Source organism: Phoenix dactylifera, unplaced genomic scaffold (genome assembly GCF_009389715.1).
Source record: "Phoenix dactylifera cultivar Barhee BC4 unplaced genomic scaffold, palm_55x_up_171113_PBpolish2nd_filt_p 000026F, whole genome shotgun sequence".
Lineage (NCBI taxonomy): Eukaryota > Viridiplantae > Streptophyta > Magnoliopsida > Arecales > Arecaceae > Phoenix > Phoenix dactylifera.
This window is the reverse complement of record NW_024067667.1, coordinates 3,237,404-3,263,042: the sequence shown is the minus strand read 5'-3', so window position 1 is coordinate 3,263,042 and position 25,639 is coordinate 3,237,404. Positions and strand designations below refer to the sequence as shown.

The 25,639-nt window shown below is 38.2% G+C and overlaps 2 protein-coding genes and 1 pseudogene across 3 annotated transcripts; 1 reads left to right on the top strand and 2 right to left on the bottom strand.

The window, feature by feature from the left end:
• Positions 1 to 1,750: 1,750 nt before the first annotated feature.
• LOC103718889 (mRNA-decapping enzyme-like protein) lies at positions 1,751 to 15,985 on the top strand. 2 transcript variants are annotated; one of them, XM_008807891.4, is made up of 8 exons: positions 1,751 to 2,102; positions 2,199 to 2,239; positions 2,514 to 2,563; positions 4,134 to 4,278; positions 5,385 to 5,441; positions 10,741 to 10,867; positions 11,099 to 11,566; positions 15,562 to 15,985. In XM_008807891.4, the coding sequence occupies exons 1-8, from the start codon at positions 1,944 to 1,946 to the stop codon at positions 15,616 to 15,618; spliced, it is 1,104 nt and encodes a 367-aa protein (XP_008806113.2). In that variant the 5' UTR covers positions 1,751 to 1,943; the 3' UTR covers positions 15,619 to 15,985. The 2 variants fall into 2 exon arrangements, with proteins under 2 accessions (XP_008806113.2, XP_008806112.2); XM_008807890.4 differs by having other exon boundaries at positions 1,752 to 2,102; positions 10,738 to 10,867.
• Positions 15,986 to 17,071: 1,086 nt separating this feature from the next.
• Positions 17,072 to 18,392, bottom strand: LOC120104562 (annotated as a pseudogene).
• A 3,499-nt stretch (positions 18,393 to 21,891) lies between these two features.
• Positions 21,892 to 22,497, bottom strand: LOC103699399 (tropinone reductase-like 1). The gene is made up of 2 exons (XM_008781417.3): positions 22,373 to 22,497; positions 21,892 to 22,268 (listed from the first exon to the last, which is right to left on the bottom strand). Exons 1-2 carry the CDS (start codon positions 22,408 to 22,410, stop codon positions 22,058 to 22,060), a joined length of 249 nt encoding a protein of 82 aa, XP_008779639.2. The 5' UTR covers positions 22,411 to 22,497; the 3' UTR covers positions 21,892 to 22,057.
• Between the last annotated feature and the right edge of the window lie 3,142 nt (positions 22,498 to 25,639).

Below are 25,639 nucleotides of genomic sequence, written 5' to 3'. Positions count from 1 at the left end.
AGGAGGCTTTTCTGGAATCCTTTACTTAGAAGAAAAAAAAGGCCAGCTCGATAAACCAAATCGCCGTGTTCTCCACAGCTTCAAAAGATGATCATTATCACTTGATTTGAGAGTTTGTAATTGCTATTATTCATCAATGCATAGGTTTTTACACATGCAATATTTGTCCCATGACAAGTCTTGCATATTTATCTATAACCATGGTCCCTTTCCGATTCCTCATCCTGCAACCTTTTTTTTTTTTTTTTTTTGGGTTGAAAGAGATATTTCATACATTATGAGTATGGATACACCCAATGGAATCAGTAAACAACAGATCCAAAGTGCTCTAGATACCCTCTCCTCGGCCTACAAGGTGCCTCCTGAGTGGATTGCCACATATGTAACCATCTAGTCTGCCGCTCTATTAGCCTCTCGAATCTTGCTTCTCCTTTTGGTTCTGGGATAATTTCTTTTTGGTTGTACCTTTTAGTATGTGTTATAACATTTTTATCGAAATATGATATCATTTGTCACCTTAGATACGACACTGCAATATGTTTTTAGATGGCCAATGAGGCAACTTGTGCCGTCATATTTTTCCTTTTCTGGCATCTTAAATTTGGAAGGTTTCACTGTATTTCCTGAGTCAAGGTTAGTATCGGCATTATAATTTTATTTTCTAGTATTTAAGTTCAATTGAGAAAATTGGAAGTTGCATTGATATCGTGCAAGCTGGCTGTTAGTCTAAATTTGTCTCCTAGCCGCATTTGGAGAGGCAGAAAGTTGCTCAGCCCAGGGATAGCGTTTTATGACTCTCGGACCAAGTTAACCAGTCGTGGTAAATATAATAAAAAAAAGATAAAGGTAAAACAATCTAGTCCAATAAAATGGAACCAAATTTTTTTTTTTTTTTTTTGCTTAAGAAAAGGGGAAGACGGGAGGAGGGATAAGTCCACCCCGCATAGCAGCTTTCACTGGGCTCCCACCCCGCCAGGAGGAACCTTATCTATTGAAAAATATCCCGAATGTCATTTTGGAAGAATTTTTTTGTAATTTACCATAATTTTAGGTAATATTACTTTTTTTGTCAATTCAGATATCTGTTAAAAAATTGGCTGCTGTAGCTAGGGCTACGGGCCAAATCGGGTCGGATTATAAGTGACCCCGATCCAATCCGATTTCTTGTTTGGGTCCTAATTTTGGATCTAAACCCAACCCAATAGAGATTGGGTCGATCCACTGCTACAATTTTTGACCCAACATATTATTTATGTCGGATCGGATTCATGTATAATCTGGATTCAATCCAAAATATTCGAATCCGGTGCAGGTCGATTCATTCAGGGCTTCAGAACTTGTTTGCACTCTTATGGGCCCAAATAATTTTACAAATTTAAATTGGATCGAGTCGGATCTGAATTCAGTAAATTCAGATCCGACCTAAAAAATAAGGTGGATCTAATTTTAAAATCCAACTCGATCCTATCGATCTGCTAAAATAGATTGAATTAGGTCAAATATGTTGAGTTTGGTCGGGCCACGAGCCAACCCGACTCATTTGCACCTGCTACGATGGTTGATAACGGCGGAGCTGTTATAATGGGATTAAAACATTATCGAAAGTTGGTACTGAGGTCATTTCCGTGACCCGGACCCCTGACTCAGGGGCATTTCCGTCACCCAAGCGGCCAAAGTTGGTCGTGGGAGCTCGGAAATCCGCCATTTTCATTGCTCCCATCGATAAAAGGCTTCGCTTTTCTCTTCTCACCCTTGCTTTCGCTCCCACCTTCCTCTCTCTCTCCCTCCCTCCCTCCCTCTGTCTCTCTCTGTAACTCTCCATACCTTATATATTCGAGCGAATCAAAACCTTTCGAGTCCCTCTCGCCGGCGATGAACCCCCCTTAATCCTCTGAGAATTAGGGTTGGGGTTGGGATTAGGGTTTTGGATTGAGCCTGCGAGGATGTCGCAGAACGGAAAGCTGATGCCCAACCTCGATCAGCACAGCACCAAGCTGCTCAACCTCACCGTCCTCCAGCGGATCGATCCCTACGTGGAGGAGATCCTGATGACCGCCGCCCATGTCACCTTCTACGAATTCAACATCGAGCTCAACCAATGGGTACGCCCCGATCTTCCTTTTCGATTCCTTTTGGCTTGATTTTATTTTGTTCGCTCTTTCTCCATCTGGTTGTGGTTTTCTCTCCATTTGTTGCAGAGCCGCAAGGATGTGGAAGGATCGCTCTTTGTCGTCAAGAGGTGATTTGATTCTCTCAGTGCATTCGACTATGTTGTTGTTTTGAGTCCCTACTTGGATTTCGATTTCTTGTTTCGGTCCTTTCTTTTATCTAATATATGAATGGAAAGCAAGTATTTTTTTTAATATGTTTTTTTAGAATAAGAACAATGCTGTTTCGGTATCTCCCTCTGCTACAATTATATCTTTGTATGTGTTCTGCCATTCTTCTTAGTCGTGATTTTCTTAGCTTTGTTATTTTTCCCAACTTGATAAGGTATAATTTTTTTTTTGCAGGAATACACAGCCTAGATTTCAATTCATTGTCATGAATCGACGCAACACAGGTATAGAACTAGACTTTCAATGTCAGTATCATTATTAACTCTTACAGATAGTTTTTCCTGCCTGTAACCTATTGTTGCATGGTGACTTAATCGCACTAATTAATGAACTAGATGGAAGTCAAAATTAAAGTTTTTTTTAACAAAGGCTTAGGTTAGATATTTGGATATATTCTCAAGTTGCGGGCATACACATTGATTCTTGTCATTTTATACAAGTTATAGATGACTTTTAAAGTTTGCTGCAGTTCTCTAATTTGTGGCATGGGTTGAATCAAGTTTAGAATGATTAGGCCGTTCAAGCGGTCTTATAAGTTACAGTAATGTTAGAGTCAAGCTAACATGTTAGAGTCAAACTAATTACAGTTCCTAATCTTCCAGTTACTCTGATTTGACAGCTTGATTACAAGGGAATTGTGACAACCATCTCCTTTGATCTCAACTTTTCAAATATTTAGCAAGCATGCAACATTGGTTATCTTCTTGAACAATAGGGTAGATGGTTTAAGTAGTTTATGCCCCATTGTGCTTGATAATAGCAAGGAAACTCTCTGCTATACTTTACAGTTCGTTTCAATCAGTGACAATATCAGTTTTGCACTCTGTATTATGTAGTGTTGCTTCCTTGTGTTATTATGTGCCATCTGCATTGTGCACATTGAGGCTCTTATGTTAGCCCAAATAGAATATTCTCACAAAAAACTACTTGGGGTTCAGTTTTTTTGGCATGTTTATACTAGTTGACCCAAACTTCCATATACCTTCTTGCAGATTCTGATTCCGTTCTGTTCAGTGCGCCTTATGAGTAGTCTTGTCCCCTTTGTTAATCTGGTTGTCCTGGTGATGGAAGAAATATTGTAATATTAATTGGTTTTATGTATATATAAAACACAAGATCTTTACTAGTGTTCCAGTTTTAGAAAGTTGGGATCATTCATTTGTCATGAATTTGCATAGATTTAAGTGCCAGTTGCATGGCACAACATGGCATCATATACATATCATACCAGAAACTTACCAGCACGTGGGAAAAGCATGGTATCGGTTGCATGCCAGCATTTGGCATGCTGTTTTACCAAGCATTGGCATGACTTGGCATGGCATGCTACAGCATGTACCAAGGTAGTGCCAGGTCGGCATGCCACCAGCATGTATTGCTTCAACCCTTGCTCATTATAAGGTGATTAACTTATTAGAACTTTTAGTCATCTTGATCTATGGAATGATGTTTGGTTCCTGCACATTAATGTCTAAACATGCTGCTGAACTTGATGTGGAATAATTTCAGAACATTTTTAGACAAATGCATTCTAACTGAATAACTCTGATGGTCCAAAGTGACTGGTCTTTGGTTGTTTGACAAGATGAGCAAATTGGAAAAATTCCTCTATGGCCTGCTAGTTGAGGTCTTTGGTTTTTTGCTGTTTGACCTAACAAGCATCTATTTAAAACTGATTTGAGGAAAGAACATTTCAAAATCCAGTTGGATGGCATATCCCATTTTAGCGATCTACTTTGATCATTCTATAGAAGTAGGTTTTTTATATAAATTTTAACTTTCTCTTATGAATAGATAACCTGGTGGAGGATCTATTGGGAGACTTCGAGTATGAAGTCCAGGTTCCATATCTATTGTATCGAAATGCAGCTCAGGAAGTTAATGGAATATGGTTTTATAACTCGCAAGACTGTGAAGCAATTGCAAATCTTTTTAGCAGGTAAATTATTTTGAATTCTTCCAAGTTAACTTTCCTTTTGACCATTCTTGGTTTATCATATTTACATCAGGGTTTTCATCTCAGCTGAGATCTTCGTTTGTATCATATCAGGCACCCCTAATATATATATACGCACACCCACACACATATACACATATATAGATATATACATATAGACATATAGACATATATACATAGATAGGTACATAGATATATACATATATACATATATACACGCATATATACATACATACATATAATATATACATACATACATATAATATATACATACATACATATAATATATACATACATACATATAATATATATATATATATATATATATATATATATATATATATATATATATATATATATATATATATATGTTATGTATGTATGTATATATATATGTGGCTAATATAAAATCCCAAATATTGGCCAATATGATATTATTCATTCTGCCTAATATTTATTATTATTATTTTTTATTTCTTTAAATAAGCTTTCTTGACTAATAGATCTTGAAATTAATGCTTAAACATACTATTTAATCTTGAATTTATCATATAGGTCATGATTTCAATATCTCATTCCAAAAATATTGGTTGACGTCTCAAAAAATCTTTAGATCCTCCAAATTTCCCACTTTCCTATTGGATGATATAAACCGGGATCTTGGTTCATCTCTTTCTTAGCCACTCATCGAGATGACCAATATACCAGAGATTTAAAACCTCGATTTACATTTACTTTGTGAGTCATGATAGATAATATAATATCAGGGATGGTTATCATAATTTTTTTCAAATGGTCTTTAGTTTATTTAGAATTTTGTATAATTAAGTGATATTGATGTTAGAAATCATCTTTGTCTTGCCTATATTGTGTGATTGTGTTTCTTATTTAGACTTATTACATTAATTGTAAATGCTATGACTATAATTATCATGCAAACTAAAGTATTCTCTTCCATTTGGGGTATTTAATGCATATTTCATTTAATGTTTATTTTTTCCTTATATTCTAAAAACTTAACATTATGTATGAGAATGAGCCGTGATGAATTTACGTTGCATCATACTGAAATATTCTCTTTCATCCAGGATACTTAATGCATATTCCAAAGTCCCTCCGAAGCCTAAAGTACCTGCGACCAAAAGGTAATGTGCAATATTCCTAAATTTGGTATGCTCAATAGGTCATAATACTATTCTGTCATCCATCCTTCACTTTTGCTTTCCCATATTGTGTTCATAAATATCTTGTCCATCTGCTAGTTTGGACCGTGTATATCATTTTTTGGAGTAGAACATCTTTGCTGAATTATCTTCAAGTTGTTGTGTTGTAAATTATGCAAGGTCCACTGAATCGATATCGGGATCCGTATCGGTTAGCAGCCGGTTTGGTACGGTATTGGTTCGGTAAGGTACCGTCCGACATGGTACGCAATGGCATGCCGGTTCGAAACAGACACGCCAATTTTTTTTCAATATATTTTAAGTTTGAATTAATGATAACTATTTTTTTCAATTTTTTTCAATAATTTTAAGTATAATTTGATGCTTCTTAATGTTTTTTGATGTTTTTATGATTCCGATGCATCTTAAATGATGTGTCTTGATGTTTTAGAATAATGTAAAACATAAAATGATTAGTAAGATATTGCATGCTAGAAGAAGCAACATAAAATATTCTAAAATTAATTAGTGAGCTACAAAATATAAAATGGTACAATCAATTACATATATTTAAAGTACAATATACCAATATCTAAAATTTCATCGAGTAGCGATGTCTCTCGTAGATATTCGGATCATTAACATAATCAAGAGGTATATCAGTCCATCTTTTTGAGTAAGCGATATTATAGTCATGTACGTTCATTCTGTAAGTAACATGCTCTAGGTTATAATGAGTCTTGGATCTTTCACTGAAGCTCTAGCTCTGAGAGATGTCTTTTTGCTGATAATACGGCTGTGGAGGGATCCATCCGAATATGCCGGCAGCAAAATATGATTTGTACAATGCTTGAGGCTGCATAGGATTAGTAAGCACTGAAAGACGATGCCTCATACGCACCATATTTATATCCATATTTGTATGGGTCATAAGCTGTTTGTGGCTGTGGGTAATAGGATTCAATATATGATTCAGAATTTGATACGTTTATGGATCTTATTCTACGTGCAGGATCATCTGCAACTGCATTGTGTTCTCCTAAATGACCTCGAGGAGTCCGTCTTTCATATGCAATCGTTTCCTCGTAGGCTCTATCGGATCATGCATCATGGTTTCTATCCTGTATAGCATGTGTAAACTGGAACTCATCGGTGAATCGAAGACTATCATGCAACTGTCTCATAAATGATAGTTTCATATTCTCCACCTTTCTCTGGCCACCAGATCCATGACCATCAGAATCATGGTATGCTGAACCGGCCCGTACCGGACCGGTCCGGCGGCTTACCGGTATGGTTCCATCGTGGAAACCGGTTCGCGTCGGAGCCGGAGAAGAAAAGGAGAAACAACGAGCGAGCTGGGGATGGAGGGAGCAGCAGCCGCTGCGTGGGGCGGCGGCGAAGGCCGAGGCCTCCGCCGGGTCCCTGCGGTGCCCCCCCCCCCCGCAGCCCTCCGCAGGAATCTGCGGCCTCTTCTTCTCCCTCCCTCCCACGCTCGCTTGCTGTTTCTCTTCTTCTCCAACTCCGGCTGGGTTTTTCCGGTATGGGCCCGGTACCGATCATGTTGAACCGGTCTGGTTGCTGACTGGTACGGCTTTCGGTACCGGTTCAGCATACCTGAATCAAAATTGTCATCATTGTTCTTCGTGGTCTCTGAATTTGACTGAACTAACTCCTCTATCCCGTTCGCACCAGTTCTGCACCGAATTGTCCGGTTCGCACCGGTTCTGCTTCGAACCATCCGGTTCGCACCGGTTTTGCTCTGAACCGCCCGGTTCGCACTGTTTCGGCAATGGTATTTGGATTGACAACACTATAATCTTTTTTAGCATGGTCTAATTATTTTTGAAGAAAAATTCTAATAGCTAATACTATCAATTTTAAATAACTTGATGGATTGTATTTCTGCAACAGCTATATCATGGCTTATATAAGCACTTGAATTTTAGGACTAGTCCTACTATATTTCTTCCTCTTTGCTTTCTCTTAGTCATAAAATTTATTCCTAAGTATATGGTCTCATTGCACCCTCTCCCGTTTTTATGAGGTGCAAGAAATGATTCTTGTAATGTGGACCATGTCTTATACTATATACCTGTGGCTATGCAATATATTGTACATTTAATGTGTCCATCTTTTGTTCTTCTATACAGAGAGAAATTGGTATTGTTGCTGATCAATAATTTAATTACCTATAATCGACAACTAATTGGATAGTTTTTTGCTCATTGTCTCAGGTGAACACAGCTTTTTTACATTATACTTACCTTTTTTGAAATTACTACCTATTGTAGTTTTAGCATGAAATCTACCAACATTTAATAGAATGGAACAGTAATGTGACCATTATGATCCTCTACTACATTTGGTTCATCATGAAACTCAGTGACATGTTTTGAGAAAGATAAGACTTATTTGACATGAACTTTTTCAAGTATATTTTTCTGAGCAGCTTATATGCATGTCTAGTGCAAATCTAGAACTAGAAGATCTTCAAATGGCTGTGAGGAAGTGGGTATTGTGGCAATTGTTCTGGTTTAATTGTCTATATGTAGAAGTAAAAAAAAATTGAACAAAAAAATGTTGATGTCAGGTGTGAGAAATAGGTTCATAACTAGTTGGTGTAGGGTTCAGATTCACGGTGATAGGGTAGATAGTACACAAGTGGCTTTCCTGTATATAATTTAGAAGATGATATCTTAAAATTTGAGAAAGGTGGTAGTTTTGGTTGATGTAAATTTCATCATGTTGAACCTATTGAATACATGTAAAAACTGCTCCAAACAAAATTATATATTTAAATGAGGTGTAAGGAAGAAATCATCATTCTAAATGGTATTCTGACAAAATTGATACATTTATAAATTGCAATTACTAGACTTGCTTCATGCATGGCAAAAGTAACTGATAGTGATAGAAAAAATGCTACCACATAACCTCATGTGGATCAAGGAAACAATATTATTTTCTTCTGCAGGAGCTTTGTCTGGGCTGATTCTCTTCTCTCATCTCTAATTTGTGGATGATATTCTTTTCTTCAATGGTAATGAGGAATCATATGAATATGCACCTTGTCTTTTGTGCTTTTGAGACAATAAGGGGCTGCATTTTATCATAAGCAAGGTGTTGGGATCAACTTAGATAAATAAACCTGAATTCTAATACCGATAAAAAATGATGAAGTATTCAGCGAAGATGTTTTACTCTCTTCAGGTGCTCTTTCACTGAGATGTTATTGTTGCCTGATTGGAGAAAGGCTTAAGTGTGGAAGAAGATGACCTCTCCTCATTTCTAAGTAATGGACAGCATTTTAGATTGGTTGGGAAATTATTTTAGATTTCAGTCGAGATGGTAGGCTTGTGGTGGGCAAAGTTAAAATCCAAAATTGGCTCTTCACCATCCTCTCTTCTTTTTATGTTTTCTCCTTCAGTTTCAACTGCTAAAGGCTAGATTATAAAACCAATTGGATAGTTGGGATGGCACTACGTTGTTATGCTTATGCAGCACGGGCATTGATAGCTCAATGAATACCATAGCTGGAATGCGAGAAAAGTCTTTAATAATTAGAGGTTTCATTGATGACTGGGGGAAATTTGGTGCCTAGAGATGCCATTTTAGTTGGAGGCCTCCTCGCTTCTTTTCTTTTAATAACATTTCACTCTAAATGTTATAATATGTTTGTAACATATTATAATATGTTTGTAACATGTTTCTTGATTGTGTAAATTCCCAGGGAACATCTTAAGCTATATTTTAGCTGCATCTAATGCATGGCACGGGGGAAAAACCTTTGAATCTGTTGTGTTGGAGCCTATGCTATTGTAAAATGTGGCATACATCACTGACTAATTTAAAACAGAGAAGAACCATGTCCCTCGTTAGGTTCTTGTAATAGCTTACACAAAAATTATTAACTAAATCTTGTTAAAATAGCAACCTTGTTCTTTTCAAAGATATCAACTTAGTTGATTTGGTTCTTCCTCTCTACCCCCCCTCCCCCCGTGCCGCCCGCCCGCCAAAACGAAAAAAAAACAAGAAAAACTCCCAAGCAACCTGTGGAGGAAGCTGATGGTGAGGACTATCCTGATGTTTTATGCATAAAACTTGCGGTGATATCTACAACTTTTTGAGCAAATTTCTAAGTCATGCACTTCTAGCCATCTAGAAGCTTGAAACTTCATGTTTTTAAATTGACAGCATAGATCTCTCCTTAAAAACATTTTAAACATTAATGTGATAAAAACAGGTTTCTTAAATTTGTAGGTTAACAACTTGTTGCTTCCTTGGTATTGGTTTATTCTATTGGCATGAGAAATCATACACTGAACTTATAACTACAATTCTCTACACGAATTTAAAATCACAGGTACAACAATATGAAGCTTTAGGATGGCAAATTGGCAATATTTATGAAGCACAGTTGTAGAAAAAGGTTCTGCAGGGGTAATTGTCAGTTTAGTACCAATGTTACGACCACCAAACTCCAACCTTCAGGTGTGATCATGTTTAATAACTTGCATGAACGATGATTATGATGTTGTTGCACGAGTCGGGGTGCAAAGGCATTCCTTGAAAGTTGATATGTAGCTTCCAAAAACAATTTAAATACTAGATCTATTTCCTTATGATTCTAGAGATGCTGGTAAGAATGTTAGTTTCTTGCCATATTTAAAATCAGATGGTTGATAATGATAAATGTGGTCTTTCGTACGTGGAATTTCCTGTTTGGTGAAAAAAATGCTAATGAAATGGCTAATTCCTTGCTAGGGTGAGCTTGAGAAGGATGGGATTTGCGTGTAGCATGTCCGTCCGACTTTCCCTTGATTTCACTTTGCTATATTTGTGACACTTCATGTAATACTAGCTTCACTTTTAGGAGATCCATCACTTTGGGGAGGGTTGCCTTTTGAATGCCACATTACTGAAAACGAAGAGCTGGTGCGAGATGACTGACAGTTTCATTAGTTTTTAATACCTAATTAGGTTTTCATGTTTGTAATGAAGCCTAATTTCTTTCTTGGAAACAACCCTTCACTAAGTTCACTTCTTGTTCCCATGCATCGTATAGAATATTTTTTACTGGTTGCAACCTATCTTACACATAACCATACAAAGCATGCATGCACATAGGCATGGGCACATCCACACCATGTGCACACATGCAGATATACAAATGAAAGCACATATAATTGCTATATCTAATCTCTTGTAAATCCCTGATTTTGACTTCTGCAAATAAGTTCTCTTGGGATTTGATTTTATTCTTCTGCATTTGCAGTAGTGAGTTTGAGGAACTGGAAGCTGTTCCTAGTTTGTCTGTCATTGAAGGTCCTCTAGAGCCACCAACATCATCTGCCGCCACACCAGTTCCAGATGTTCCTGATGATTTGTTTGTGAACTTCTTCAGTGTATGTACCCTTCTTGTAAACAGTTCCTTGTCTTGTTTTGTGCTGCCATTGCATATTTTTATTTTCTTTTTGTTTTTCTTTTTAAATCCCCTTTTTGTCTTAATGTAAGGGCAATTTTACTCATTCTAGAAAGTTCTATTGCTTGCAGTAGTTATTATTTTCAGAACCAGTGCACATTGAGTTATAATTTGATTTTTATTATCCTTGACATGGAATTGTTATGTTTTGCAGGCAGCTATGAATATTGGAAATGTATCAAATGCAGCAATTCCTGCACAACCACACCAACCTTCTGCACCTATCCATGTATCTTCCCACACACCAAGTGTTACTCCATCCCCATTGCCAACAATTCAGTCCACCCCTACTCTGCCAACTTCATCCACTCCTGTGATGCCCCTCCTTGATGCAGCACATGAATCTAGCAGTGGCAGTAGCACTCATGTTACAAATCTTGTTAAACCTTCATTTTTTTCACCTGCACCATCTTCTTCTGCATTGATGATGCCACCAATTTCATCTTCCATTCCAACTGCCCCACCACTTCATCCTCCTGGTACCATGCAGCGGCCATATGGTACACCATTACTTCAACCCTTTCCACCCCCTGCTCCACCTCCATCACTCACCCCATCGCCAAACTATGACCCAGTTATTACAAGAGACAAAGTCCATGATGCATTGCTGAGGCTTGTGCAGGTACTATTTTCTGGTTCTATGCTTTCTCCATTTATTTATCCAATTCTGATAATGTTAGTCTAGTTACATTAGTATTGCTGCTTATTGCTTTGCTTGTAATGATCTATTTTTTGAGGATGGGAGGTGAGCATAATTTAAGTAGAGCTATCCTATTCCTGGAAATGACTGGGACATGACCTTGTTAGAAATTTGAGTTCCTAAATTGGGAAGGTCCTGGAGTCAGGAAAAGCACTTACAGCATGGCCACCATGTAAGGTTGTTCAAAATAGGCATCTGAATGTTTGGATGTGTACTTATATGCATGTGCATGAGAAATCTAATTATGTGTTCGTATTATGTTGTCTTCTCTTAACCTCTCTTTGCTAGCTCCCCATTTGCTAGTGAAAGGATATAGCACTAAACAAACAGGCTAGCATGGAATAGATGTACTTGTAACCTGCTTTAACAGCGAGTAAAGTCATTCTGCCTTTTTGGTGGAATATCTTTACTCTGTGTTATTCAGATTGTGTGGAAAAATATGGGGCTATCAACTTTTCAAATGCATATTATGCCCCTGGTAAAAGGTGGGGCCACAAGAGTGTGTTTGGAAGAGTAATAGAATGAACTTAATTAATTCCTCTTATTCTGCTTTAGCCAAACTGAAGAGGGCCTTGAATTCTGCTAGTCCCTCTTCCATTAATGAACCTAATATTTCCATTATGATGAGATTCCTATAGCATATTTATGCAAGTCAAGGGATTAGTTATTAATGATGACTAAGGGATTGAGAACACTGGATCTGTTATCTCCTTCCCCTTGTATAAAAGTGCTAATATTTATAATTGGAGAGAAGGAAGGAGATAATGAGATACTTCTTGATCTAGAGTTCAGCCATTCCAAGGGTAAAAAATATCAGAAAAGGTGGAGGAAGAATAGGAGAGGAAGAAGGAATCTCTTGCCACATCTAACGTCTTCTGTGTCCTTAGTTCCTGACAAGCGTTGTATCTTTATATAAAAATGCTTTCTTCTTAAATTTGCAACTTAAATACTTCTATATGTTTCTCATAGACTTATCCTCCATTTCACATGACTGGATCTGACTTCAGATTTGGTGGACTAGATCATATTCTACCTCATATAGAGGTGAACTAGGCTCTGGCTTACCTGATTTGTAGTTAGATCTTGTCAGGTAAAATCAGAAGTTAGGGGTCCGACAACGATGATCCAAGTTGTTGAGTGTGATCTACTATCTCTAAATTGCTTACAAACTAAAGATCTTATAATTTAGAGAGCCCTAGCCTAGGCAATAGATGGTCAGAAATGAAAATTTTTAATAACACAGTATAATGTCCACTTTGACTACTAGTTGCACAGGCTAGAGATCTCCAGATTACCCAATATTTGATGTATAAGCAATTTGGAGATAGTAGATCACATTTGACTGCTCAGATCTTGATGTTGAAACCCCATATTTCGATTTCACCTAACTAGATCTGACCTAATCCTGTTGACCTAGTCTGCCTCATAGAGGTGAACTGGGCTCCGGTTGACCGGATTTGGAGTTATTCATAAGACAACATAGTAGAAAACACACTTACAGAAAATAACAATTGCATTTGTAAATTCTTTTACGTTGACTGGATTTTAGTCTATTTCAATAGAGGTGAACTTGGCTCCAGTCGACTGAATTTTGGAGTCATTCATATACAACATATTGCATAGAAGTACGGAGAGAATGCACATTTAGAAAATAAGGAGTGCATTCATACATTCTCCTATATACTGAATGATGGGCGCTGTTGCTGTTATAACTCTTATGCATATTTTAATGATAATGATTCTTTCTTTGTTTATATATGAAAATAAATTTATTGCTTCTTTCCAGTTTTTCAAGCTTGGAAGTTTTTAGACTCTTTAAATTGTCCATTACTCCATTTAGCCATTTAAACCTGATTTAACACCTAAGAGGGCTCGGCTTTGGCAACTTAGTTGGTCGTATGCAAGTAAATACAACCTTCTGTTTGACCCTCAGTGTTTTCTAAACCCTAGGTTGCCAGCAAAAACTTTGTTTCATCCACTAACATGACCTATAAACCCTACAATCCTATTGGTCTTTCCCTTATTTAATTCCTTTTTCACCCATTCTTTTTCTTCCTTTTTTATGTATAAATCCTAGGCGCCTACTGTCTGTCTCTTTCATTTGCTCGTACGAGTCAACACTCTAAACCTGTGAACCCAATTGCCTCTTCTCTGTTCCTTCTCTTTAATTCTTTCGTCGTTTTCTTTTTGACCTCTCCTGTTTTTTCTCATTGTTCAGTAACAGAGGTGTTTTTTTGAGTTTTTTTGCATGTATACCCTCCAAAATATACAAAATTGTATGAATATCTTCGTAAAATTGCTATTTGTATGTCTACCTTTATAAAATACTTATTTTGCTTCTATACTCTTTTTTTCTTTTTTTTTATATATATGTATCCATACCATCTAACATCATTAAAAAAATAAACGATTTAAATTTGAAATGACTGAAATATCCTTACAGGTAGACACACAAAAAGAAAATTTTATAAGGATACACATGCAAATAGAAACTTTGCAAGGATATTCATGCAATTACGCATATTTAGGAGGGTATACACCTAAAAAAGTTCGATAAAAAATGATCAAAATTCAGTAAAGATAATTCAGTTATTTTTAATAAAAAAAGGTGGCAAAAAAAGATTAATATTATCATGTCACATGATCTCATGTTAATATCAATTCTTATAGAATGAATCATGCTATTTTTACAAAATTATCGCCTAAAAAACAAACAATAACTCAATATTTACAAATCACTAAAAAATGTTTTACTAATCTAAGCATCAATAATTAATTTAAATTTGATATGCTTTAATTTTTTAAAAATAATGAAAAATATATAGATATTATAGATTTAATAATGATAATTATATAAAAATCAAATGGACAATAAAATTACGAAAATGATCACCTAATATTCTAATTTGACCGAGTCATGATTTTAAAAAAGAAAATTGACAATGTATTTTGACTTGTCAATCCAACCGAATCATAAAAGATTTAGCAAGTTCCAACCGAGTTTTGATCTTTTTTTAATAGATTTTTTGAATGTATACTTTTCTAAATATGAGAAATTGCATGTATACCCTCATAAAGTTATTATTTGCATGTGTACCCTTATAACTTTTTTTGCATATCTACTCATAAGCGTATTTCAATCATTTTAGTTTTAATCCATTTATTTTTTAACGGTGTTAGATAGTACGGGTTCATATGAAAAAAAAGGAAAAAAAAAGAAGAATATACATGCAAATAGTAATTTTACGAGGATATTTATGCAATTTCGTATATTGAAGAGGGTATACATGCAAAAAATCCCCTTTTTTTTTTCCATTGTCTTCTTATATGCTTCTTTCTTTGTTCTCGTTAAATTTAATACTTCTTTTCTTCCTTGCTGCATCTTTTTCTTTTCCTGCTGATGGTACTATACTTTTCTCTTTTCAATCCTTGAGTCTCCTCCATCATCTAATTTCCTCTGATCCTTCTTTCAGTCCGCTCACATCTTATGCTTTCTGCATCTTTGTTCTCATCAAAGCTAGTCTTCATTATGATATTTAGTATGTTATCATAATGCTCCCAGCTCATCATTTTCAATTTACATAATGCCTTGTCTGATGATATTCACCTGCCTGGCTTTCATTCAAAAAAAAAGGGATATTCGCCTGCTTGACATTTTCTGTTTTGTAATTGGCTTGGGGTGCAGTGTTTTGGGCCTCCCTCCACTTTTAGTAATACTTGACTGAATGAGTTTCATGTTGCCTCCTTAGGTGATTTGTGAATCATGTGTATTCTAGCTCAGTGATTTAGATACTAATTTTGCGGTAGTTTTGGTTTTTTTTTTTTCCACACCACCTTTTTGAATCTGCATGATGCAGCAGCAAAGATAATCTGCATGATGCAGCGGTAAAGATAATCTGGATGTTTTTTTGTTACAGAATAACCAATTCATCGATATGGTGTACCAGGAGATGCTGAATGCTTTTTATTCATGATAGGTGGTTGAGTGCTCTTTTGATCATGCAGCCTTTTAGTTATGTGCTTTTAAAATGGGCGGTTGTAAATCATCGTAGCTAGTCATGGAAATCTTTTGTACGTGAGTTTTTTCTTATTTGCCAATGGTAGGACTGAAAGGTGTGATTTAGTTTAAGAAACTCTCTGAATGTAAAAATACAGCAAGTTTGTTTGCTACATGGGAACCTCAAAAATCATGGAGTCCTGAACTGGCCATCTAAAGTTTCTTACTCAACAGCAGCCAATCTCGTGCTCGCATGAGGGTACTTTAACTTCATAATTCTTGTAGTTCATAGAAAGATTTAGTGGCAATAAAAATAATTTTAGTGCGTGATGCTTTATAACAAATCCATCTCTTTCTCGTACACTGATGGAGATTTGCAGTTTACATGATGGACAGAAAATTCTTTATAACTAAGTTGCCAACAGAAAATTCTACTGTCATGAGAAGAAAAGACTGCTCAGATGCTTTTGGCTTTGGATCTTGGTTTCTGCCAGCATTTGCATTTAGAGAACTTACTGGTGAATTGCAATACTGAAAATGAAGCTAAGAAATCATCCTTATTTTCCATTCTTTTACCGAGAGTGAGATATGAACCAGCCATTCAACAAATTCATGAATAGATTTTGTAAAATGAAGGGTTTTTGGAATATTCGCGGAAGACAATCCATAAGCTGGGTTAAATGGTTTAGTGCTTTGCTTTTTTGTGCAGGGGAATCGTTGTCATACCTTCAAATTAAAACCAATAATTGCTGCTGCTTGCATCCATGGATATGCGATTATATCTGAGTGATAAAACAGGTTGCATGGATCATCTAAACCTTGCTTCAATGATGGCTCCTAACTGCTGCCAGGCAATTTACACTGCCGTTTCCTGTCCTGGGAAATAGGATGGCTTCAGGCCCGCCTGGAGTTATTGAGATGATGAAAGAGAAATACACAGAGCTGGAGAGGAGACGGCGATTTCAACGAGATAAGAGAGTAACAAATGGAACACGCAAAGATGCTAAGATGTTTTAGGAAACTATCATAGTTCAAACAGCAGCAAATCTTGAATACTTTTTGCTTGGAGCCGTGAGGTTTGATGTAGGAAGTTTGCAATGTGCTTAATGATCATAGCATGATCATTGGACTCGTTGTTGAGGATTCGAGCATCACGCTCCTTCCAAAGCTCCTAGATGCGGGATCTCATCCAAAAAAAGAGCTAGCTAAGATGTAGTTATTTAGACTTGTTGGCTCTGTATAAATATGTGTAAGATCGATCTAATATGGGATTAAAGACATGCTAGCATAGGCACAGTCCCATTTATATTTTGGCATATCTATGGTAGCAGCGATCATCAATAGCTGCTCAATGCTTGTAATTAGATGTGCTTCGATCTTTAGGGGTTGATCTATGGTTTTTTTGTGTTTTAATCTTCTGCATGGTGTCCTTAAAATCCAACATTATTTAGATGATCGCACTCTACGCAGCAAACATACTGGACTCAAAACAGAGAGCAGACTAGCGGATGACCTTATTGAACCAGAGATCGCCATCCTTGTAGCCAGGCAAGCAGCAACAGCAGGAAAGCAAGCAGACCTGGATCATCACACATCCGAGTACAAGTGCAACCCAAGTGCCGTATTGGTCGTTGTGAAGGCCCCATCCACCAGAAGGTTGAGCCCGCTCGCGTAGCCGGCCTCATCGCTCCCCAGATACGCCACCGCCTCCGCCACGTCTTCCGCCTTGAGCGTCTTCCCTTTGAGAACGGCGTGCTCTTCCGCGAACTCCTCCAGCTTCTCCTCGTCCCTAGAAAACGCCTTGGACGCCAGCGGCGTGGCAACCAGATAAGGCGACACGCAGTTCACACGGATCCCGAACTGCCCGAGCTCCACCGCTGCACCCCTCATCAGGCCCACCACGGCGTGCTTCGAGCATGTGTATGCATGCGGCGTTATGGCCCCTATCACCCCCGCGATGCTCGCGGTCATGACGATGCTGCCCTGGCGTGCAGGGATCATCACCCGTGCCGCTTGCTTCGTCCCCAGGTAGCAACCCACCAAGTTGACCCCCACCACCTTCTCGAAGTTGGCCTTGTCGGTCTCCAGGATCTGCATGCCTGGCGAGCCGATGATGCCGGCGTTGTTGAACATGATGTCGAGCTTTCCATGGCGTGACATGGTGGAGTCGACCGCTTCTCGGACATGAGATTCGTCGGTGACATCGCAGTGGACGTAGGAGATCGACGACGTTGGGGCCGAGGTCACGGCAGAGCTCATGGCCCTTGTCATCTTGGACGTCCGCAATCACCACCCGGGCACCGTAGCGGGCAAAGAGTTTGGCGGTGGCTTTGCCGATGCCACTTGCGCCGCCGGTGATGAGTGCCACCTTGCCTTCAAGCCTGCGAGCATTCCATATATAGAAGCTCAGCTTAATGCATGATAGGTTTCTATGATGATTTTAAGAACAAGCATTGGTCAAGTTGCGCGATGCCTTTACCTTCTTGCGACTGAAGAGAGGACGCCGGCGCTTCCCATCGCGGGTCTCTTGGTGGAAGGAGTAGATGAGAGAGACGAGGGCAGGGGCTTCTTCCACGTAGGTGCAGGCTCTGTTTTTGATTGAGGAATTCACCGCCCTCTACCTACCCACCTCTGGCAAAAGTTTGCCACTAGCATTTACGATCGTTTATTATGATTTAATGACATATGTTGATGCACTTGACACTTCTTTATATGTTTTCGTTCTTGTAAAATAGTTACTGTCATAAACTTACCTGAATTTCTATCATATGAAATGTAATGTAAAAAGGATAAGAAAAAAAAACTTTGAACTCTCGTTCCGTGTCCACGGATCTTGGTACGCAGGATGATAGGGTCTTCCTCATTTCCAAGGTCAGAATCATTAGCATGGGATGAGCCGAAGGCAGAGTACCCCCTGAAACCAAATTGCATGTAGGTACTAACTGTGTGATGGAGGATAGTAACTGTGTGCATATGGATACTAACTGTGTGCAGGTAGAGAGTGACTGTGTGCCTGCATAGTGCAGGTAGAGAGTGACTGTGTGCCTGCATAGAGATGACTTCGCATATATATGGGAGAGGGTCAAGATATCCTTGTCTCTAATGAGCGTCCGCTTCTGATGATTTCTGAATTTTCTAAATTATTAACGAAGGTTTGCATCAGGTTCAGGCATCGTTGCATTCAATCGCTCGGGAATGGAAATAGAGAAAATATTTAATTAGTTTTTGAGTGACATGTCACCATTTCTGGTTTTATGTATGATCCCTCTTTTGGTTAACACCCTGTTTTTCAGTATTTATGCTTGATTCTCATTATATTTGGGTTGAACTGCGTGAATGGCTTCTATCTACACTTCCACTAATTTATTTCTTCTTTGCTATTTTAATCCTCTTGCCAACTCCACCGAACTGGTGCTCTGCAAATGTTCAAGGGGCTTGAAAATAATATAGGATGTTGATGTAGGAGCATGTCTGTATTTATTTGGGATCATGATGGGGTTATTTGCTGAAGAAGCCGGTTGCTTCTGAAAATATTTATTTGGCAGCCCTAATAAGCACTTTGTTTTTATGCATCTCATTCACAAAGGATATAATGCAGAGAAAGAAATCAAATGAAATTAAGATAGTATTCTATGATCTTATTCTATCTCACAATAAATTTATTTTAGTGGTAAAGTGTACCAACTAAAGAGAAACATCTCTGTATGCAATTAGGGCATGAATCGACTGTTGTGTGATGGGAACTTGAGAGGTGCTCCCACGATGATCCGTCTTTTCTCTTTCGTAATGGCAATTATTGGATTGGACTTCATATAGATCTCAAAAATCTATAGCTGAAGCATCTCGAGAAGTGATTTAATGTTCAAGTACTTGTTATGGAGGACTGAAATCATCTTGAGTGCTAGCTGTGTTCTTACAAATCTTGAGAGGTCAATCTATGTATTTCTCAAGAAAAGAGCGAGGGAGAAGTGGTAGATTTGCTCAACAGAGTTCAGCCCCATGGAGACAAGGGGATGGTGGATCTGCTTCACTGTTAAGCATATGCCAGGTGTGTGGAAGAAGAGTCGATTTTAAAGAGAGTATTGTGATATGGGAGATTGGTGGGGATGGGAAAAAAAAAAAAAATTCTTGTATTTTTGTCGGAGTGAGCATGGGAGGCATCGGCAAAATTGTGATGGTGCAACTGGTCCCAAAGAGAAAGAGCTATATGTTCGTTTTTGAGTTTAAATTAAAGTGCACCTACTCTAGATAATGTTTGGAACGAAAAATTTTTTGATAATTTGTTCAGAAATTATCAAATATTTTCGGATATACATACACACGAATAGATAAAATCAGATGGCAAATTGACAAAATAAGAAATAAATGAAAACATAATATTATAGGCATGAATAACTGAAAATAGAAACAAATTAAATAAAAATATAAAATTAAAATTGTTAATTAGTTTCCTTGATTAATAAACTGGTCTATTACTTTCTGTCCTATGATGCCAAATCGCAATATTGAAACTTAGGGACATTGTGCTGATGGGTAGATATGTTGTTTGCTGTAAGGAGTGCTTATACTTTGGTGGCCAGAACCTTCTACTTAGGGTAATGCACCCGATTTAGAATATTCATGCAAGCCATAATTTTGGGCCTTGGATAAGTCATGGATTGTGGTCCTAGAAAAACTATGATACTATTTGATCATGTAACTAGAAGAAGTTATTACTAGTGTGAAATGGTCATATAGAAAGGAGTAGTTGAAATGATCCTTTTTTTTTTCTCTGATTTTTCATATAGAAATTATCCTTGTCTACTTTTTCAAATAAATTACAGTTCAATCGGTATTCTAATAAAATGGACAAAAGTTGAATAAAATCTTTGCAGGATCAGCTAGACTAGATTTCATCTTTATTGCAGAGATTTACCCCTCCGATAAATAACTAAATATATTGAAATATTTTACGTAATTATAATTTATTTTTGTACGAGTGTAATGACTTTCGTATTTTTACTTTCTAAAGAGTCTTTTTTTTTTGTAGGTTGCTGATACTTCATTTATTCATAGAGATGATGATGCCATCGACCCTTGATACATTGTAGACTGTTTATTTAGAAATTTGATATGTATGTTTTTAATATTTTCAAAGCATAATGTAATCAAATATGATAATATTAATACTTCGAATGAAAAGTTCTTGTTTGTGACGTAACTTTTGTTATCTAGGTGATTTAGGTTGTGTATTTGTTGTATTGGAAAGTAATGTATCCAGGTTTTAAAATTACTTTTTTATTTTTTTAAAAAATAATCACTATTATCGACGTTTTTAAGTGCCGACAATAAGCAAACTGGCACAACACGGCTGGCCTTTGCCGACGCTTTAAAGAGTCGGCAATAGGACACTGGCCCGGCATGGCTTGCTGATGCCGACGCTTTAAAGCGTCGGCAAAGGCCCTAGCTTGGGCCGATGCGACTAATTAGAGTCGGCAGAGTCCAAAGCAAGCCGACCTAAGGAAGCGTCAGCCTATTTTGGCCGACACTTTTAAGCATCGGTCAACCCCAAACGATACGATGCTTAAAAGCATCAGTATAGAGCCAGTTTATACCGACACTTTGAAAAAGCGTTGGAAAAAAAAAACTCCTACCCCCACCTGCCCGATGCTTTCTCAACACTTTTGGAAGCATCGGCAGAAAAATTACCGACGCTTAAAAGCGTCGAAAAGGACTCTAAAAAGCACCGAAAAATATTAGGTCTTTTATAGTGGGGAGAATGCTAGAATTTCTCATAAAGGTGAGCTTCTATTGATTATGGACTGATTTTAATTTGATTAACGTAATACGGTCTAAGTTGTTATCTGAACTCATAATTAAGAAACTCATAATTAATTTGTAACCATATAGTTATTTTAGGCTTTATTGTGTTAGTCATGTGGTGTAACGATACATGCTTGATTTGGTTAATGGGCTCCGTAATAGGTAGACCCATTAACGTTACTAATTGGGCTACTCCACTCCTATATATATTTGCCTTAGAGAAACTCTAGGACATCAAGATCCCTACCTTCCTAAGGAACACCTATCCATTGAGGAGAAAGTAATTAATAAAGGAGTAGATGGAGAGGATAATCTATCCTATCTTTATGTTTTTCTTCTTCTGCAGGTATTGCTGCAGCGATCATCAATAGCTGCTTAGTGCTTGTAAGATGTGCTTCGATCTTTATGGGTTGATCTATGGTTTTTTTGTGTTTAATTTTCTGCATGGTATCTTTAAAATCCAATATTATTTAGATGATCGCACTCTACGGAGCAAATATACTGGACTCAAAGCAGAAAGCAGACTAGCGGGCGGATGACCTTATTGAACCAGAGATCGCCATCCATGTCGCCAGGCAAGCAGCAACCCCAGGAAAGCAAGCAGACCTGGATCATCACAGATCCGAGTACAAGTGCAACCCAAGTGCCGTATTGGTCGCTGTGAAGGCCCCATCCACCAGAAGGTTGAGCCCGCTCACGCACCCGGCCTCATCGCTCCCCAGATACGCCACCGCCTCCGCCACGTCTTCCGCCTTGAGCGTTTTGGCGGTGGCTTTGCCGAGGCCACTTACGCCGCCGGTGATGAGTGCCACCTTGCCTTCGAGCCTGCGAGCATTCCATATGCAAAGCTCAGCTTAATGCATGATAGGTTTCTATGTATTGTGATGATTTTAAGAACAAGCATTGGTCAAGTTGCGCGATGCCTTTACCTTCTTGCGACAGAAGAGAGCACGGCGGCGCTGCCCATCGCGGGTCTCTTGGTGGAAGGAGTAGAGATGTGAGAGACGAAGGGCAGAGGCTTCTTCCACGTAGGTGCAGGCTCTGCTTTTGATTTGAGGAAAGGGTAGTTCTATATACACCCCCCGTATTGCTCAGGACACCCCCCAAAAACCAAAAAAGAAATATCCAAACTAACCTTTAGTGTAATTACCATATTGCCCTTGAAATTTTCTCATACACCCTCCTTCCTCCTCCTCCGTTTCGTTTTGAAAAGAAAAAAAAAAAAACACCCCTCAAACCCCCCTTAAACCCCTCCTCCCCCGTTCCCCCTTCTCCCTCTCGTCGCCGGCATTCTCCCGATCTCCGACCACCTCGCCGGCTTCTCCCGGAACCACCTCGCCGGCTTCTTCCGAATTTTTTTTTTTCACGGTTCGTGCTCCGTTCGGCACTGGATCGCCGAACAAAAGGCTTCTGTTCGGCTGAACAGTGCCGAACAGAAGCCTTCTGTTCGGCAACCCTCAACCGAACAGATCTGTTCGGCTGCACAGTGCCGAACAGAAGGCTTCTGTCCGGCACTGTTCAGCCGAACAGAAGCCTTTTGTTCGGCGATCCAGTGCCGAACGGAGCACGAACCGTGAAAAAAAAAAAATTCGGGAGAAGCCGGCGAGGTGGTTCCGGGAGAAGCCGGCGAGGTGGTCGGAGATCGGGAGAATGCCGGCGACGAGAGGGAGAAGGGGGAACGGGGGGGTTTTGGGCGTTGGCGAGGTGTTTTGAGGGGAAGAGCGGGGTGGGGGGGGGGGGTTGGGGGGTGTAGAGAGCAATTTAGGTGAGGGGGTGGGGAGGGTGGGGGGTAATTTAGGAATTTTTAATTTTTTAGGGGTGTCCTTAGCAAATGGGGGGTGTAGAGAGTATTTAATTTTTTTTTAATTTTTGGGGGGTGTCCTGAGCAATAGGGGGGGTGTATATAGAACCACCCTTGAGGAATTTAACTACCAATCTTTTCATGGACCCATTTGTCCTCCTTCTTACTTTTTTTTTTTTTCTTTTATCGAAAACCTAATGATGTGACAGCAGGGAGGCACATAAAAAATGGCAGCTGCAGTGAGGAGAGCATTCAGGGAAAATGCAATCAAAAGTCGATGTTTGTAGATAGAGGCATCATAAAAGAGGAGCAAGAGATTCCAAACTAAGTGGTAAATGAGCCGAAGGAAGCAAATAAAACTGGAGATAGAGAGAAATAGTTCGAGCGACGGTGAAGAGATATGATTGAAGATCTCAAGTTGAAAAAAAAAGTGGTGGAGAAAAGCTGCGGATCCATTTGAAAATTAATGATCTTCGAATAATAATCTACAAAAAATATAAAATATGCAGATCTAATAAGAAATATAGGATCTTCGAATGTCGATTCACTAGTAAATAGAGGATCTACAAGAAAACAGAGGATTTACAAATCCATCAAAAAACAGAGAATCTTTGGGCGTTAATTCACCAGAAAATAAAGATCTATAAAACAACAATAGAGGTTTTCAAAGATTCTAGATATGGCAATGATGACCACAACAAAGATGAAAGAGATAACGACAACAGATTAGGCGATCAGTGGCTCTAATATTATATTAAGATATTTGTAAAAGAATAGAAAAACAAGAGAAAATTAATTTTATTTATCTATTCCATCACATTCGGTATATCTTAAGAGTTATATATACTAGTAAATAGACTGCATATAAAAAAAAATAATATAGGTTAGTATAGGATTATGCTAAAAAAAATATTACTCACAGACACAAGTTGTTATGTGATCCCTAAAAGTACTCTAACAAAATCATGCTAACAAAAAAAAAATAATATTAATTTGTCGACATTAATTTGCCCCATGCTAGATGCAAACGTCGTTAATTAACGAAGCATGCCAAAATATGCCGATGTTTTTTAGTAGTGTCGGAATTGGGGTTTTTCTGAAGCTTTTTGCAAAGCATTGTTATGTTATGATGCTTTAAAGTATCATCGGAAGCCAAAAATACCACGATGCTAATAAACATCGTCGGGATCTGATAATATCTTAAATCCCTAGCCCGACCGAGCCCCTTCTTCTTATTGATGACCACACCGCAAGCTCTGTCTACTTTCACTACCTCTCTAGCGTCGACGAATTCCCCCCTGCTCTGCCGCCTCTCTATTGTCGACGAGTTCTCCCTGCTCCACTGCCTCTCTTGCACCGACGTACTACCTCTCGATCTGCCGAGCTCCCCCTTCTTCATCGACTTCCTTCGCCGCCATTTCTAAAATGTTTACTTCTCCTCCCATGAATTTTCTTAAGCCAAGAATATGCTTTGTTTGTCTACTTTCGTCAAATGATCGTTGGGAACAACCATGACAATTTTAAGATGTCCTGAATATTCTATTATGCGATTCACATGCATTTGGCTGATTTTAATGAGGTTGTTTTGTTTCCCACATAAATTATTCCATTTCAAAGCAACTATGCACTACGAAAGTTGGATTACTTTATAAACTATGCATTATTATACGTCCCGGTAGTGTCATCCCTACGCAATCGGTTTGAATATTTTTTTTCTGGCATTTCTATTATTTTATTAGATTTGGATTGTGGAAGATTCTTTAATTCAAATCATGGAAGATAAGATGGTGACAATGGGGTCAGTATGCATTTTGATTGAGGGAGCTTTTCCTCTAGAGCCATTGGAATTTAGTAATGGATATAGCAATCAAAGATGCCATAAGTTTATCTAATTAAGTTCACACTACATGCATTACATCACTGAAATCCATATCGATATGTGGTGTGGACACCAGTGCCAGGTCAGCCGGTCGCCACAGGATCTAACCAGCTTAATGGATCTCAGCCGATTCAGCCAATCTAATTTTATTTTGGATTAATTTATTTTAGTTGGATTTATTTTATGTTGATTGGGTTTATTTGCATATTGTCATTTTGGTTTATTTGCATATTATCATTTTAGGGCATTTTTGGGATTGTTTTATTCGTAGGGGTTTAATTGTTATTTTGTGACCCTATATATATGGGTCCATGCTCATGTTTAGGATTTGATGAATGATGAATGAAAATTAGTCCTCTTTCTTTTGAAGCCCTGGTGTGAAGTTATGGTAAGAGCCAGGTGAGAAGCTTGGTTCTTCTTCCTTCCTCTCCTCTTCTTCTCTTCTTCTTCTTCCCCCTCCTCTTCTTTCCTCCTATCTCTCCTTCCTGCAGTTGTCCTGCATCAGCTTTGGTATCA

Bases quoted from the DNA above. Each gene is read 5' to 3' on its own strand.
- LOC103718889 (XM_008807890.4), top strand. From the start codon at position 1,944: ATGTCGCAGAACGGAAAGCTGATGCCCAACCTCGATCAGCACAGCACC. The intron at 2,103-2,198 runs GTACGCCCCGAT...CATTTGTTGCAG, and splicing joins ACATCGAGCTCAACCAATGG to AGCCGCAAGGATGTGGAAGG. The intron at 10,868-11,098 runs GTATGTACCCTT...TATGTTTTGCAG, and splicing joins TGTTTGTGAACTTCTTCAGT to GCAGCTATGAATATTGGAAA.
- LOC103699399 (XM_008781417.3), bottom strand. From the start codon at position 22,410: ATGGGCAGCGCCGCCGTGCTCTCTTCTGTCGCAAGAAG. The intron at 22,269-22,372 runs GTAAAGGCATCG...GAATGCTCGCAG, and splicing joins CTCTCTTCTGTCGCAAGAAG to GCTCGAAGGCAAGGTGGCAC.